This window comes from Oncorhynchus clarkii, chromosome 22 (assembly GCF_045791955.1).
Source record: "Oncorhynchus clarkii lewisi isolate Uvic-CL-2024 chromosome 22, UVic_Ocla_1.0, whole genome shotgun sequence".
In the NCBI taxonomy this organism is placed as follows: Eukaryota; Metazoa; Chordata; class Actinopteri; order Salmoniformes; family Salmonidae; genus Oncorhynchus; species Oncorhynchus clarkii.
The window spans coordinates 30,514,371-30,529,629 of record NC_092168.1 but is presented as its reverse complement, the minus strand read 5'-3'; the positions used below and the strand labels follow the sequence as shown (position 1 = coordinate 30,529,629).

Here is a 15,259-nt window from a genome sequence, read left to right as displayed (position 1 = left end):
CTAGGTACTAGGGATGGGCATTTTTTTTTTACTGTTCAGAGTTCTCCCATTGTTCTTTTCAGAGTACTCAAGTAGGCCTGCACTGGATTAAAACAAAATATTCACATTTATCTATAGGCCTATGCCAACAGTGTTCAACAATGCCTAATTAATCATAACCATTACAGATAACTCTTAATTCTTAAAATTGCCCCATATACACTGTGTACAAAACATTAGGAACACCTTCCTAATATTGCGTTCCACCCTCTTTTGCCCTCAGAACAGGCTCAATTCATCGGGGTATGGACTCTACAAGGTATCGAAAGCATTCCACAAGGATGCTGGCCCATGCTGACTCTAATGATTCCCACAGTTGTGCCAATTTGTCTGGATGTCTTTAGGGTGGTGGACCATTCTTGATACATATGGAAAACTGCAGTGTGAAAAACCCAGCAGAGTTGCAGTTCTTGACACACTCAAAACAGTGCACCTGGCACCAACTACTATACCCCATTCAAAGGCACTTAAATATTTTGTCTTGCCCATTCTCTCTCTGAATTGCACACATACACAATCCATGTCTCAAGGCTTAAAGAGCAGGATTTAAACCTCCTCCCCTTCATCTACACTGATTGAAGGTGACATCAGTAAGGGATCATAGCTTTCACCTGGTCAGTCTGTCGTGGAAAGAGCAGGTGTTCCTAATGTTTTGTCGAGTCAGTCAATAAAAAGCAAGCACCATTTCAGATGAATTGATCTAACCCGTAATATCAACTGGTTATATTATATCATGGAACACAATCTTCAGAAAGGCAGTAACCTCAGCAGTGGCGCTTGCTTGAAGAAGCCTATAGCTGTGCAATGGCATAGCCTTGTTTTGTTAATTAACAGACAAGACGCTGTTATTTCCCAAACCATTAGTCCAGACACCTATTTATAATAAAAGATGTAATATAAAAGAATAAAATAAAACAGAATAGTTATTTTCAAAGTATAATCATTTGAAAACGGGGCTCAATTTTGCAAGTTAAAACTTTTTTCTGGGTTACAAATCAAAATCTGTCTTTTCGCTATACAGAGGTTTGATCTAGATTATTCTGGCATCTTATTTTTTTATGTTCTGAGTGGATGAACAACTCCACATTGAACAGTGTATGGTGATGAATCACAGCCAGGACATGTTTGGTGAGAAGGCCTATGCTTAATAATTCTGATGAAAATACACTCTTTGTCTTTATCAACCTAATGTTTTTGCGTATTTTCAGTGTGGAACCTGTCTATGTTTAGGGGGGTGTTATAGCTTAGGTATTCAACTCTTAGCCTACGAGATCCGGAGCTTTCTGGTTCTGTTCTACCTGATAATTAATTACTCTCACCTGATGTCCCAGATCTAAATCAGTGCCTGATTAGAGGGGAACAATTAAAAAAACACAGTGGCACTGGTTTGGAGGTCCCGAGTTGAATTTGAGGAGCCTAGGCCAGGGATGGGCAACTCCAGTCCTCAGGGGCCTGATTGGTATCACACTTTTGCCCCAGCTAACACACCTGACTCCAATTATCAGCTAATATGGACAATGTTTTGTCATTTGATCAGACACGTCCTACATTGTTACACGCATGATCTTCAGTTTAGAATGCAATTACTTTCATCAGCTGTGTTTGCTAGGGATGGGGAAAAAGTGACACCATCCCTGGCAAACCAATTCTAAATGGCACTAGCAGTTTACAAAGTAGCCTAAACGGAAAATAGACAGGATGCCATTATTCCAAAACTGCAGCTTGTTATTGGAACACATTTTCCTACTTCAATCACCCAGTCCATTTAGAATGTGATAAAGCTCTCATCATTTGGCAAGGAATGTACTTTTTATAGGCATTTATTTCTGTAGGCCTAACAGGGAGCTTGTGTGTAGGGAGCTGACGGAATACAACTGAGTGAATGAGAGGAAAGGGAATTTAGAGAGAACTGTGTGATGCTTGGCTTTGTTTATTTTTGGTTTTGCCCTGCAAATGCACAAATACAACACTAGAGTCAAAGCAAATTAACATATTGTCTCCAAGACAATATTTAACTTGCCCGTTCGGGCAGCCACAAAGCACATTCCACCAAATAGTTTAAACAATGTAGAATGTATCTATTTTTTCATCTCTGGTTAAAGATCGAGCTTTGATGTCCATCCCTAGTAGGTATTAGGTTAGTAGGCTACCCACGCATTCAGACAGAATATACATCTGAAATAAATCACTACTTTTTTGTAGTTTCTTTATTACAACAAATAAAATGACAAGTGTGTTGGAGACATGCTGCCGCCCATCAGAGCAGAGAAACATGAGAATATACAGTACAGACTGATGAGCCTCCTGACACCCTGACCTTTATACAACCTATATACAACATTACCCACTGACACCACTCTGCTCTGTTTTACATACTTTCATCAATAAGGCAACTTAAAATGTTCTTATCCACAGAACTTTAGCAGGGACACCAATAAAATAATGAACATGGTGAAACTAGGCTTCCGTCTGGGGTGGGTGCTGTTAAACACCGAGTCACCAGAACAGGGCTGACACTGAACTTTAAATCACACACTTTATATTTATGAACCACTTTATGTTATTATCATTATCAAATCAAATTCTATTGGTCACATACACATGGTTAGCAGATGTTATTGCGAGTGTAGCGAAATGCTTGTGCTTCTAGTTCCGAGGGAGGAGAAGCCATAGTAACATTATCATTTAACCAGGTTAGAACTAAAACTAGTCTCGTCTGGTGGTCAAACGTGGAACTCAGAAACATGACATCTGGTCATCTTTAGCCTGTAAGTCTTTGGATTCGATTTCTCTCTAGAAAAACGGCAGAAACTAAATAGAATTCAAGTAATTGAACCAACGTCGGTCAGTTGTTTAACATCCCCCTACTTTATCCTAGGGTAAAAAGCTTGACTTAAACTACAGCTGTCTATTTACTGTACTAGACTGACATTTTCCCATAGAACTACAGATCCCTGCATCCTGCTGAAGCATTAATACTTTACTACAATTCCCAGAATCCAATTAAAGCTGTTCTTCTGAAACACAAACCAGGCCATTCGCTGTGACCCGAAAAAGATCAAGTATTTTTTCTGTATCCCTCTTCTATGTCTTTCTACACAGGAGACACACTCACCACGTGATCAATCTACAGTACATGTGTCAAACAGAACATAATAGCAGTATAGCATTTTTTTAAATTCTGTAAATAAACCAACTAGAGATGAACAAAGAGCATTGGGGGGGAAGAGAGAGAGCGCGAGAGAGCGAGAGAGAAAGAGGTGTGTGTGTGTGTGTGTAAGAAGCTGATATGGCCCAGAGACAGTAGCATACTAGAACGCCTGACCATGCATCACTTAAACTAGACACAGGCAAAGGGTCCTCTTCTGTCTCCTCTGGCTGCGTTTAGTGGCGTCTAAAACGAGAATGACTCCTACTACGCTTCCTGGAGTCTCTACTCCTCTCTGTACTCCTGTCCTTCTCCCTGCTCCTCTCTCTACTCCTAGAGCTGCTGCTACTAGATCTGCTTCTGCTGTCTTTATGTCTACTATGTCTATGGCCCCTCCTGCCTCTGCTGTGGCTCCTCTCACTAGAGCTTCTGCTCCAATCATGGCTGGTGCTCCTGCTGCTGCAGCCCCGTCCATGGTGACTGTCTCTCCTGTGGCTACGACTACCACTCCTCCGTCTGCTATCGCTTCTCCTCTTAGAAATGCGACTTCTCCTCCGTCTGCTATCACTTCTCCTCTTAGAACTATGACTTCTCCTCCTCCTCTGACTATCACTCCTCTTTCTGCTAGAGCTTCTTCGTCTCCGGCTGTACCTCCTCCTACACTGGCTATGGGACCGACTCCTCTCCCTTTCTCTAGGTTTCTCCCTCGCCTCTCTGCTTCTCCATTCATTACCTCTCCTCTCCTCTATGCCTCCTCGCCTCTCCTCCCTCTCTCCTATCTGTTTCTCAGTGACGTGTGATCGTACCATAGCTCTGGGTCTCTCCTCTCCCCTCGGTCTCACCCCGTTCACCCCCAGGGCCCTTCCTGTCTTACTCAGGTCGGAGCTGTCTCCCTTGTGCATGGTCAGGGCTGAGGGTTGGGTGGAGGTCTGGTTTTCTCCCTCTCCTCCAGCCTTCTTCAGCAGGTTACCAACCAGTCTCTCCCTCAGCTCCCTCTCTCTGCGCTGCAGATCCAAGGCACGGCCTTTCTCTAACTCCACACGTCTCAACTCCGCCTCCTGCTCTCGCCTGCAGGCCTCAAGCTGCTCCAGCCGGGCTAACTCCTCCTTCTGCCTGGCTAACTCCTCTTTCTCTCGCTCCTCTCTCTCCACTCTCTCCTTCTCCTGCTGTTGCTGTTTCAGAGCCTAGGGAAGGGAGAGAAGGAGAAAGACACCGATTGTAATGTAGGTCCTATCAGCATGTGTCTGTATTAAATGTGCATTGGTATAGGTGTAAGTACTGGTGCATTAAATGACACCATGCAAAAAGTGAGTGTGTGTGTGTCTGTGTGTACCTTGGTCCTGCCCAGTAGTTCAGCGATAAGGCGTATAGACTCCAGGTTCCTCTGAGCCAACAACAGCCTTCTCTCCTCTGTCGCAATCTTCATCTGCAACTTCTTCTGCTCTTCCTCCTGTCTCCTCTTCACCTTCTTTAGGTTCCTCCTCTCCTCCCGGTCCCTCAGCTTCTGCTCTCGTTTCCGTATCCTCTCCTCCCTCCTCCGTTCCTTTTCCTCCTCCTCCGCCTCCTTCTGTTTCCTACAACCACAGCAGAAGCATGGTTCATTCACTAGTCTAACACATAGCTCTGCTACTGTCTACCAATACAGGCCCTAGTAGCTTAGTTCCTACCACCTTTGGTTTGCAGATCTGAAGGACTGGATGGGTGACAGCAATATAGTGGACGCTTACACTCATTGGAAGACGAGGTGGAGCAATCACCATGTTCCTTACACCTATCCAGTCCCTTCAGAACTACAGACCACTAAAGGCAAAGACAGGGGACAATGTTTTCAGGCCAGGCATATGACCTCATCTCTTTTCTCTGCACACCTCTCCTCCTCCTTGTGTCTCTCCTCTTCCTCCTTCTCCTTGCGTTTCAGCTCCTCCCTCTGTCTCTCCAACTCCAGTATTCTCAGGCGTTCCTGCTGCCGTCTCTTCAGAGCCACGTCACTCAGGTGTTTACTGGTGTCAAAGGTCACCTGACAGACAGGCAGGCAGACAGTTAGCTGAGTGAGTTGGAGTAGGACTGCAGGGTCCACTAGTGACACTTGGGTGTTTATTCGTGTCAAAGGTCACCTGACAGACAGGACGTGCTGCCCCCCTGCCACTCTCCTCCTTCCACCCTCTCTCCTCATCCCCTCCTGCTCTTATTTTAGGCTGAGAAGCTGTGACCCACGTGGTTTAGACAGCTCTCTCTCCCAATTTCTCCCTCTGCCCCTCCATCTCTCTCTTCATTAAGGAAGAACAGTTTAGTTCTGGATTAGGGACCAGGCCTCCCGGTTTGGTCCAGTGATCCTTGGAATTATAATGGACCTGACTTTCACGTCACCAAAAGACCTTAAACCTGCTGTCCTACACAAGCCCTTCTCTACCGACTAACCTCCATTAGCATACACTTGGCCTCGATGGATCCCCCCTTCCAGCCAATGGTGCATCAACATTTTAACAGTCTAATAAATCCATTTCATATATGCTATCAGAAGAAGAAGAATTTGGTTGTGTTTATGGAGGTCTTAGTATAGTATACTAAAAAACTATTCCTTCAAAAGAACCTAATAGCATTTTAATTAGTTTGTTACTCTAGGCTAAAAGTTAAAACTAAAAACCACAAGTTCAAGAGTTAAATCCATCACAAAGAAATCCACTATAATTTCATTTTGGCAGGTCTAAAGAAACAATGCCTGAACAATGCTGCTATGTGAGTGGTCATGTGCTGAACGCATGGACAGCGTGCGAGTAGTCATGTGCTGAATGCATGGGAAGAGTGGATATTCTTGGAAAAAGTGATATTTGGAAATAGAGCTGCACCACTTGAATTTTGAGTTATTTGACAAAGGTACATTACCGGTCAAAAGTTTGAGAACACCTACTCATTCAAGGGTGTTTATTTTTACTATTTTCTACATTGTAGAATAATAGTGAAGACATCAAAACTATGAAATAACACATGTGGAATCATGTAGTAAAAAAAGTATTAAACAAATCTAAATATATTTTATATTTAAGATTCTTCAAATAGCCACTCTTTGCCTTGGCATTCTCTCAACCAGCTTCACCTGGAATGCTTTTCCAAGTCTTGGAGTTCCCACATGTGCTGAGCATTTGTTGGCTGCTTTTCCTTCACTCTACTTTCCAACTCATCCCAAACCATCTCAATTTGGTTGAAGTCGGGGGATTGTGGAGGCCAGATCATCTGATACAGCACTCCATCACTCTCCTTGGTCAAATAGCCCTTAAACAGCCTGGAGGTGTGTTGGGTCATTGTCGTGTTGAAAAACAAATGATAGTCTCACTAAGCGCAAACCAGATGGGATGGTGTGTCGCAGCTGAATACTGTGTAAGCCGTGCTGGTTAAGTGTGCCTTGAATTCTAAATAAATCACAGACAGTGTCACCAGCAAAGCAACCCCACACCATAACATCTCCTCCTCCAAGCTTTACGGTGGGAAATTCACATGCGGAGATCATCCGTTCACCAACACCGTGTCTTACAAAGCCACAGCAGTTGGAACCAAAAACCTCCAATTTGGACTCCAGACCAAAGGACACTTTTCCACTGGTCTAATGTCCATTGCTTGTGTTTCTTGGCCCAAGTACGTATCTTCTTATTAGTGGTGTCCTTGGTGTTTCTTTGCAGCAATTCGACAATGAAGGCCAGATTCACGCAGTCTGCGCTGAACAGTTGATGTTGAGATGTGTTACTTGAACTCTGTAATGAACTTATCCTCTAGAGCAGGGGTAACTCTGGGTCTTCCTTTCCTGTGGCGGTCCTCATGAGAGCCAGTTTCATCGTAGCGCTTGAAGAAACTTTCAGTTCTTGAAATGTTCCATATTGACTGACCTTCATGTCTTAAAGTAATGATGGACTGTCATTTCTCTTTGCTTATTTGAGCTGTTCTTGCCATAATATGGACTTGGTCTTTAAGTTTTTTTTATTTATTTCACCTTTATTTAACCAGGTAGGCTAGTTAAGAATAAGTTCTCATTTACAACTGCAACCTGGCCAAGATAAAGCAAAGCAGTGCGACACAAACAACACAGAGTTACACATGGAGTAAACAATCAGTCAATAACACAATAGGAGAAAAAGTGTATTTTACCAAATACGGCCATCTTCTGTATACCACCCCTACCTTGTCACAACAACTGACTGGCTCAAAAGCATCAAGGAAATAAATTCCACAAATTAACAAGGCACACCTGTTAAATGAAATACATTCCAGGTGACTACCTCATGAAGCTGGTTGAATGAATGCCAAGAGTGTGCAAAACTGTCATCAAGGCAAATGGTGGCAAGTTGAAGAATCTCAAATATAAAATATTTTGATTTGTTTAACACATTTTTGGCCAATACCGATATCCAATATTTTCCTTGCTGAAAAAAACGATACCGATAACCAATATTCAAAATGTTTAGAGGCCTTTTAAGCATTCTAGTACAGTTAAATAGTTAACACACACACACACGGACGCAGCGGTCTAAGGCACTGCATCTCAGTGCAAGAGACGTCACTATAGTCCCTGGTTCGAATCCAGGCTGTATCACATCTGGCCGTGATTGGGAGTCCCATAGGGCGGTGCACAACTGGCCCAGCGTCATCCGGGTTTGGCTGGGGTAGGCCGTCATTGCAAATAAGAATGTTCTTAACTGACTTGCCTAGTTAAATAAAAGGTTACACACACACCAAAAAGTTATTTGTTGGCATTTACGTATGTCCCCATTACCAGTAAAACAATCAAAACCTATTTCTTTCACTTACTTGCTGTGCTGTTTCGTTGTTCAGTCGTTTCATTCTCAACCAGGATTTCTATGGAATGCTGTTTGGGTCTTTGCATGTCAAAAAAGATACACGTCAAATATTGACGTGTCAAATAAGCTAGCTTGTTGACCAATCAGGACCGGAATATGGCTGCACGTCACATTATAATTTAACGCATTCATAAATTTTTTCCATAGTTATTACACATTGATTACACTCACTTGTATTTTATGTCACAACGATTCATTGATATGTATGCTATGATGCAGGTAAAGTTGTCTCGTGCACCTACAGTACTGGTCATAAAAAAAATGGATGCAAACAAATGTTCTTCCCCAAAAATGTCAATTTAATCTTGTCTTTAGGCTAACTCTTATTATGTGTAAAATTAGTTTGGGTATAGTTTAGGTGTAGTTTGGGTATAATTTAGGTGTAGTTTGGGTATAGTTTCAAATGGGCCGGCTGCTGCGACTGACATCGTTTGTTTCCCCTCGCTCATTAACTCGGATTGAGACAAGGATATGTTTAGCATTATTCTAAAGGCATACTGCAACACATAGCATGGTTTCACTTCCCTTACAATACATTTTATTAGTAATAGTTATTGTAAATAAAAGAGTCCTGTAACAGATTATTATTTCAAAGTAAAAAGTAAAAGACAATGATATCAACCTGCAAGGCGTGCGGTCCAATGATTAGCTATAAAAATGAGCACCGACGTTGGTAAATAGGCTCATAAACAATAATCCTTACACTATTATATTTTTTAATTGAATCAACCTCTTCACCCTCCTTAATTCAGTTAGGCCTAATTAAATTGGGAAATAATGTGCACAATTATCGGCCATTCATTCATTTGTCATTCAGTGAGGAGCGAGAGACACATTAGCCCCTGGCTGGGTACCAACATCCTACAGCGCATTGTCTTAGCTGGTTAAAAAGGGAATAGGTGTGAAGAAAACAGAGAAAAAAGGCTTAAAACACTGTTTGTGATTTCAAAATTCTGACCAATGAGCAATGTAAAATACAAACTTTAAGGAAAAGTCAGGGAGGGTCGTTGCATTCTTTGGGGGGAGGAGGGGGTTATTTTACAAAATCAAACGTCAGTGGTCGTTGGCCTATGGCGGTTCTAGTGCTAACACAGCAGGACAATTCCCTCAACCCTCACCCAAATCTAACAGTGTGAATACCCTCCTCTCCCTTCTATATGTGGTTCATCCCTCTTAGTGTGTGTGTATATATATATATATATATTTGTGTGTCTGTAGTGTGGATAGTGTGTGTAGTTCAGTACCTTGATGTTGCAGGCCACAGCCTTGCCATCCTCTCCTTTGTACATGAGCTTCATGCCTCTCAGTGTGTCCATGGCCTTGGCGAAGCCATCGTACTCCTGGTACTGGACGTACGCCTCAAAGTTAAGATGGCCGCCAAAGGTGAAGGTGTTGAAGTTCTTATCAAGAGTCTCCTCTCTGTACGGGTCCAACATGGGGATGTCTACATGACGCACCTGACCAAAGCCCTGGGAGGAGTGATAAGGTTAGGTGTAGGGCTGGGACAATACAAGTATTGTGATACTCATTAGTATCGTGGCAAGGAAACAAAACACAAAGTGGATTTCACTTCTTATGTTGGAAACAAACATCATGTTGTCATCCAGAGTCACATGTATTTATATACCAAGCTATAGAACACAATATTTTACATACAGCAGGTTTTTAAAGGACCACAAGTTAAGTCTGCTTGTGTTTTCATTTTAGCCATGAAAATAATATTGCGATACTGGTATCGTCCCGGCCCGAATTAGGATGTGTGTATTTGGGTAATTGATTGATCAATGACGGATTGAGTGATTGATTGTTAGGTACAGTACCGGTCAAAAGTTTGGACACAACTACTCATTCAAGGATTTTTCTTTATTTTGCTATTTTCTACATTGTAGAATAATAGTGAAGACATCAAAACTATGAAATAACACATATGGAATCATGTAATAAGCTAAAAAGTGTTAAACAAACATTTAAAATTCTTCAAAGTAGCCACCTGTTGCCTTGACTACGGATTTGCACACTCTTGGCATTCTCTCAACCAGCTCTCTCAATGCTTTTCAAGTCTTGAAGGAGTTCCCACATATGCTGAGCACTTCTTGGCCGCTTTTCCCTCACTCTGCAGTCCAACTCATCCCAAACCATCTCAATTGAGTTGAGGTCATGTGATTGTGGAGACCAGGTCATCTGATGCAGCACTCCATCACTCTCCTTCTTGGTCAAATAGCCCTTACACAGCCTGGGGGTGTGTTGGGTAATTGTCCTGTTGAAAAACAAATGATAGTCCCACTAAGCGCAAACCAGATGAGATGGCATATCACTGCAGAATGCTGTGGTAGCCATGCTGGTTAAGTGTGCCTTGAATTCAAAATAAAAATCCGTGTCAACAGCAAAGCACCACCACACAATCACACCTCCTCCTCCATGCTTCACGTGGGAACCACACATGCGGAGATCACCCATTCACCTACTCTGCGTCTCACAAAAGACCAGGGATGCAAACTGGTGAGGGCATAAAAAGGTGACAGGTTTTTTGTTGCACTGAAACATGCATAAAACATTTTTTTTTTTTTTTAAATCGCTGCTAGGGGGAAATACAGGTTAACAAATTAAACAACAAAGAATATGATCTACATTATCAGTCTGTTTAAAAAAAAAAATTTAAGTGGTTAATGTGAACATAACTCACAGCTAAAAAATTTAAAGAAAGCAATCCAATGTTAACTGTTGCCTAGACTTTACTGCAAATGAAACAATACACTAATATTGCAATTAGCCATGGCAGCCTTTATAATAGAATGCTTGTGACCACACATAAATACTGCACTTGGGAAAAAGACATCTTAAAGTAGAAATAGAATGAAACACAGGCATTCTATTTTTGCTCTATTATAGTGGCCACTATAGATAGATCAAGTGCACAAGGCTACATGTGTGCAAAAATACACACTTGTTACTGTCAAATTCAACACAACAAAAACAATATATTTGGGCTACACTAAACATTATTACATGGTACACTTTCTGCCTGTGGACATCTGTTCTACAATGTGCCAGCGAAAGTGAGAAAGCAGGAGTGTGTGGTGTTCCTTTCACCTCTATAGTGGCATCCAGCTTAAACCAGGCCCAGCTCCAGCTAGACTTGATCCCGGAATCCACTTGTTTAACAAGCAACGCCTCATTTACACCCAATTCTCTCATGCTAAAAATTAACCACATACTGTAGATGGAAAACATTAGTTAACAGATAGTTGTTAGTTCGTTAGCTAGTGAACATTTCACACAGATTGCCAGGGTCCAGTAAGCAACTAATGCGTTATAACTTGAGGAACGGCAAGGAGTCATATACCAGTTAATACTACAGCGAATTAGTTAGGTTACTAATGTTAGCTCATCTGATGGTGTTATGTTAGCTAGCTAACATTAGCTGTCTGCCTTTATTAGCAAGCTAATTTTAACACCATAAACTCAATAATTTGATCAGATAAGTTGGCTAATGTTGCTCAAAATTTCTCTGGCTAGCTAACGAAGAATTCGATCCAGCTAAAAAGATACTTAACAACGCTAATACTTGTTCCACCACACTTTCTCCCTCAACTCAAACTTTCCAAATTCCAGTAGTTTTTCAGTTACAGCTCATGAAGTACGCTTCGTCACCTTCTCACCCCCGTCTCCGTGGTCAGGCTTCTCGCCTAACATCACCTCTTCGTTATCGTTCAGGGGACGCGCTGCTGTAACTGCCAAGCTGTCTTTCCAGAGCACTGATGCTGTAACTAGTAAATTGGTTGTCTCTTCTTTCTTCAGTCACGTGCTGTATTCTAGTAGGTAAACAATTGGATGAGCCTTGGATACACCCAGTATTGCTCCCCTCCCCCAAAAAACTTTTCTCATCGGATCTACACGAATCACGTAGAGCCACCTATTTTGAAAGGCCGAATTTCACCGAAAGGTGACTAGTTTGTATCCCTGAAAGACACGGCGTTTGGAACCAAAAATCTCAAATTTAGACTCAGAGTAAAGTACAGATTTCCACCGGTCTAATGTCCATTGCTGTTGTTTTTTGCCATAAGCAAGTCTCTTCTTATTGGTGTCCTTCAGTAGTGTGTTCTTTGCAGCAATTCGACCATGAAGGCCTGATTCACGCAGTCTCCTCTGAACAGTTGATGTTGAGATGTGTCTGTTACTTGAACACAATTTATTTAGGCTGCAATTTCTGAGCTGCAGTTAACTCTAATGAACTTATCCTCTGCAGCAGAGGTAACTCCGGGTCTTCCTTTCCTGTGGCGGTCCTCATGACAGCCAGTTTCATCATAGGGCTTTCAAAGTTCTTGAAATTTTCCAGATTGACTGACCTTCATGTCTTACAGTAATGGACTTATTTGATCTGTTCTTGCAATAAAATGGGCTTGGTCTTTTACTAAATAGGGCTATTTTCTGTATACCACCACTACCTCGTCACAACACAACTGATTGGCTCAAACGCATTAAGGAAATAAATTCCACCAATTAACTTTTAACAAGGCACACCTGTTAATTGAAATGCATTCCAAGTGACTACCTCATGAAGCTGGGTGAGAGAATGGAAAGAGTGTGCAAATCTGTCATCAAGGCAAATGGTGGCTACTTTGAAGAATCTCAAATATAAAATATGATGATGTGTTATTTCATAGTTGTGATGTCTTCACTATTATTCTAAAGAAAATAGTAAAAAAAATAAAGAAAACCCCTTAAATGAGTAGGTGTGTCAAACTTTTGGCTGGTAGTGTATATAATGAGTTCTTTCCTACCTGGAAGATGGTCTGCAGGGCCATCTCGGAGGGCCGATCAGGGGGACCGTCAGGCAGGGTAAACCAGCGGCAGGGCAGGCCCTCCAGGCGGATGGTGTCTGGCCTCTCCCCTGGAACCGTATCGTTCATGTCCTTGGCGTCACGGAAGAACGAGTCCCAGTCATAACGTGTCGGGAAGTCCATCTTATTCTCCACTGCACGCACCTGGACACCCCACAGACCAGGGAAAAAATATAATTAGTTATAGCTACATGATGTATTATTCCCCGTTAATTTATCAGTCCGGTTGATTAGGAGATTTTTTTTAATGTGTTACAAGAACTTGGGGAAGGTACTCTATCACCAAAAATACAGATTTTTTGTTAACACTTTACTTGACACATTTTGACCCCTACATAACAGTTCCGTTACCTTGAGTATGTCAGTGAAGCCGCTGAGTTTGATGCTCTTGCCATCCAGTTTGGCCAGTAGGATCTTCACCACCCCTCTGTTCTCCACCTCGCCCTCGAAGCGGATAAAGTCCATGGTGCTCTTAGAGATCCTGGGGAGAGACAGCGGTGAGACATATTGCTTGATGATTACAGCTTCATTCAATACATCTATCCATACCAGAAAATACTGATACCAGGCAATCCATTGGCCATATTATCAGTATTGTCATGGTTTTACTGTTATTGTAGAGTTATTAGCTTGCTTGTAGCTCAGCTATAAAAAAAAAACACACATGACCTATGGCTATAATAGTATGAATATGTTCCTATGGACAGTGCACATGACAACCTGAGGGCAGAGAACTGTTCAGGAGCCACCATGGCCTTCACCCTCTCCATCACCTCCCAGTTAGAGATGCTCTTCCCAGGCAACTTCAGCTGGGGCAGTGCCACACTCAACTGGAAGAGAAATCATAGAATACATTTTACTGTAATACATGCTCATCTGGATGTCAAATGCATTGTGTTGGAGATGCTCATTACTTCAGGTACAGGTGTATTTGCCTGGAAACACTATGTTGAACTAAATTGAATTGTACGTCAGGTCAGAAATGAGCATCTGAATCAGGAATGTTTCTTTACAACCTCTACAAGCCAGAATGTTGAATTAAATTATATTTTTGTGTACGTTACTGGTTGTCTGTGTGGTTGTTCCTTTTGGCGGTAGGAATGTGAGACAATATATCCACAGGAAAGTATAATTACATAAACTTTTCAAAGCGCTGGTAGTGCATTCTGATTCCTATCACCTGAAGCATGCACAGAACCATGTAATCACGTGCATGAGCTCGGCAAGTGTGCATGCATTTTATATTTTATCCTCAGCTTTAGATGATATGAATCTACTACATTTTATTCAACATCCTGGCTTGTAGAGGTTGTGAGAGTCGAGTCTGAGTCAAACGCTCATTCCTACCCAATGTAGAATTCAATGTCGTGTTTCCAGCCATATGGTGTATGTGACACTGTATATGTCACTCACCGTCATCTTGGCGATGGGTTTCAGGAACAGGTTGTACTCCTGACACAGACACACCGCCTCAGTGGTGTCATGGACGAGGGTGGTCATCATGACCTGACTACAGAGGGGGGAGCGTAAGAGGGGGGCGGGCGAGTCAATGGGATCAGTGTCGAAAAATGTGTAGATGTACTGTCTTTCATACAGTACTATTGCTGTAAATCTGGTTGGACGGCCGGCCAGCTAGCTATAATTCATGTAGCATAAATTGCCAATGAATGGATGTCTTGTTATCTACTATATTTTTTCTAATGAATCAGTAACGTTAACTTAGCCATCTTGCTTCTTGACATCTTTTATCGAGTCACTATAAAGGACATCACTGTGAATGTTTACTAGCAAACTAACATCTAAATATTCGATATGTACCTAAGCAATACAATTAAAAACAGAATATATCTAGCTAGCCGACTAGCTGCTACGACCGAATGGTTTCACATAGGTAACGACGTTAGCTGGCTAACATAGCAGCTAACTGTTAGCCGGCTAATGGTAACCAATGCGGCCGCAGCACTTTTATACTGAAAAAACCCCCACTGAAATCATTGACAATTAATGATGTAAATACACCAACCTGCTTCACCAGTTGCTAAATATATGTATTTTTTGTTGTTTGTATGTGTTAAAATTAGAATATGTCCACAAAGCGTCAATTAACTGTAGTTTTCTGCACAACAAATGTAGCTACTCGAAGAAACTTCCGAGTTGAGAGAACTTTGAACTTACCGGAGACATCCAAATGTCCTTTTACTGTAGAAAAAAAACTTTACCGCCACCTCGCGACGATTCCCGAAGCGCATTTACTAACAAAATAATTACATATTTGCAAATCATCTCAATTGTCTTGTATCAGAGAGCATCAACATTTCCCACCATCATCACATTTAGAAAATTATAAAATTAGCAAATACTCTTTTCCTGTTGCCTTTCTAAGA

General features: G+C 41.9%; 1 protein-coding gene across 1 annotated transcript; it reads right to left on the bottom strand.

The window, feature by feature from the left end:
• Positions 1-2,215: 2,215 nt before the first annotated feature.
• On the bottom strand, positions 2,216-15,039 carry LOC139380754 (A kinase (PRKA) anchor protein 17A). Its single transcript, XM_071123752.1, has 9 exons — positions 14,899-15,039; positions 14,289-14,385; positions 13,596-13,705; positions 13,227-13,356; positions 12,816-13,019; positions 9,279-9,503; positions 5,056-5,204; positions 4,521-4,761; positions 2,216-4,371 (listed from the first exon to the last, which is right to left on the bottom strand). The coding sequence occupies exons 2-9, from the start codon at positions 14,376-14,378 to the stop codon at positions 3,424-3,426; spliced, it is 2,097 nt and encodes a 698-aa protein (XP_070979853.1). The 5' UTR covers positions 14,379-14,385; positions 14,899-15,039; the 3' UTR covers positions 2,216-3,423.
• Between the last annotated feature and the right edge of the window lie 220 nt (positions 15,040-15,259).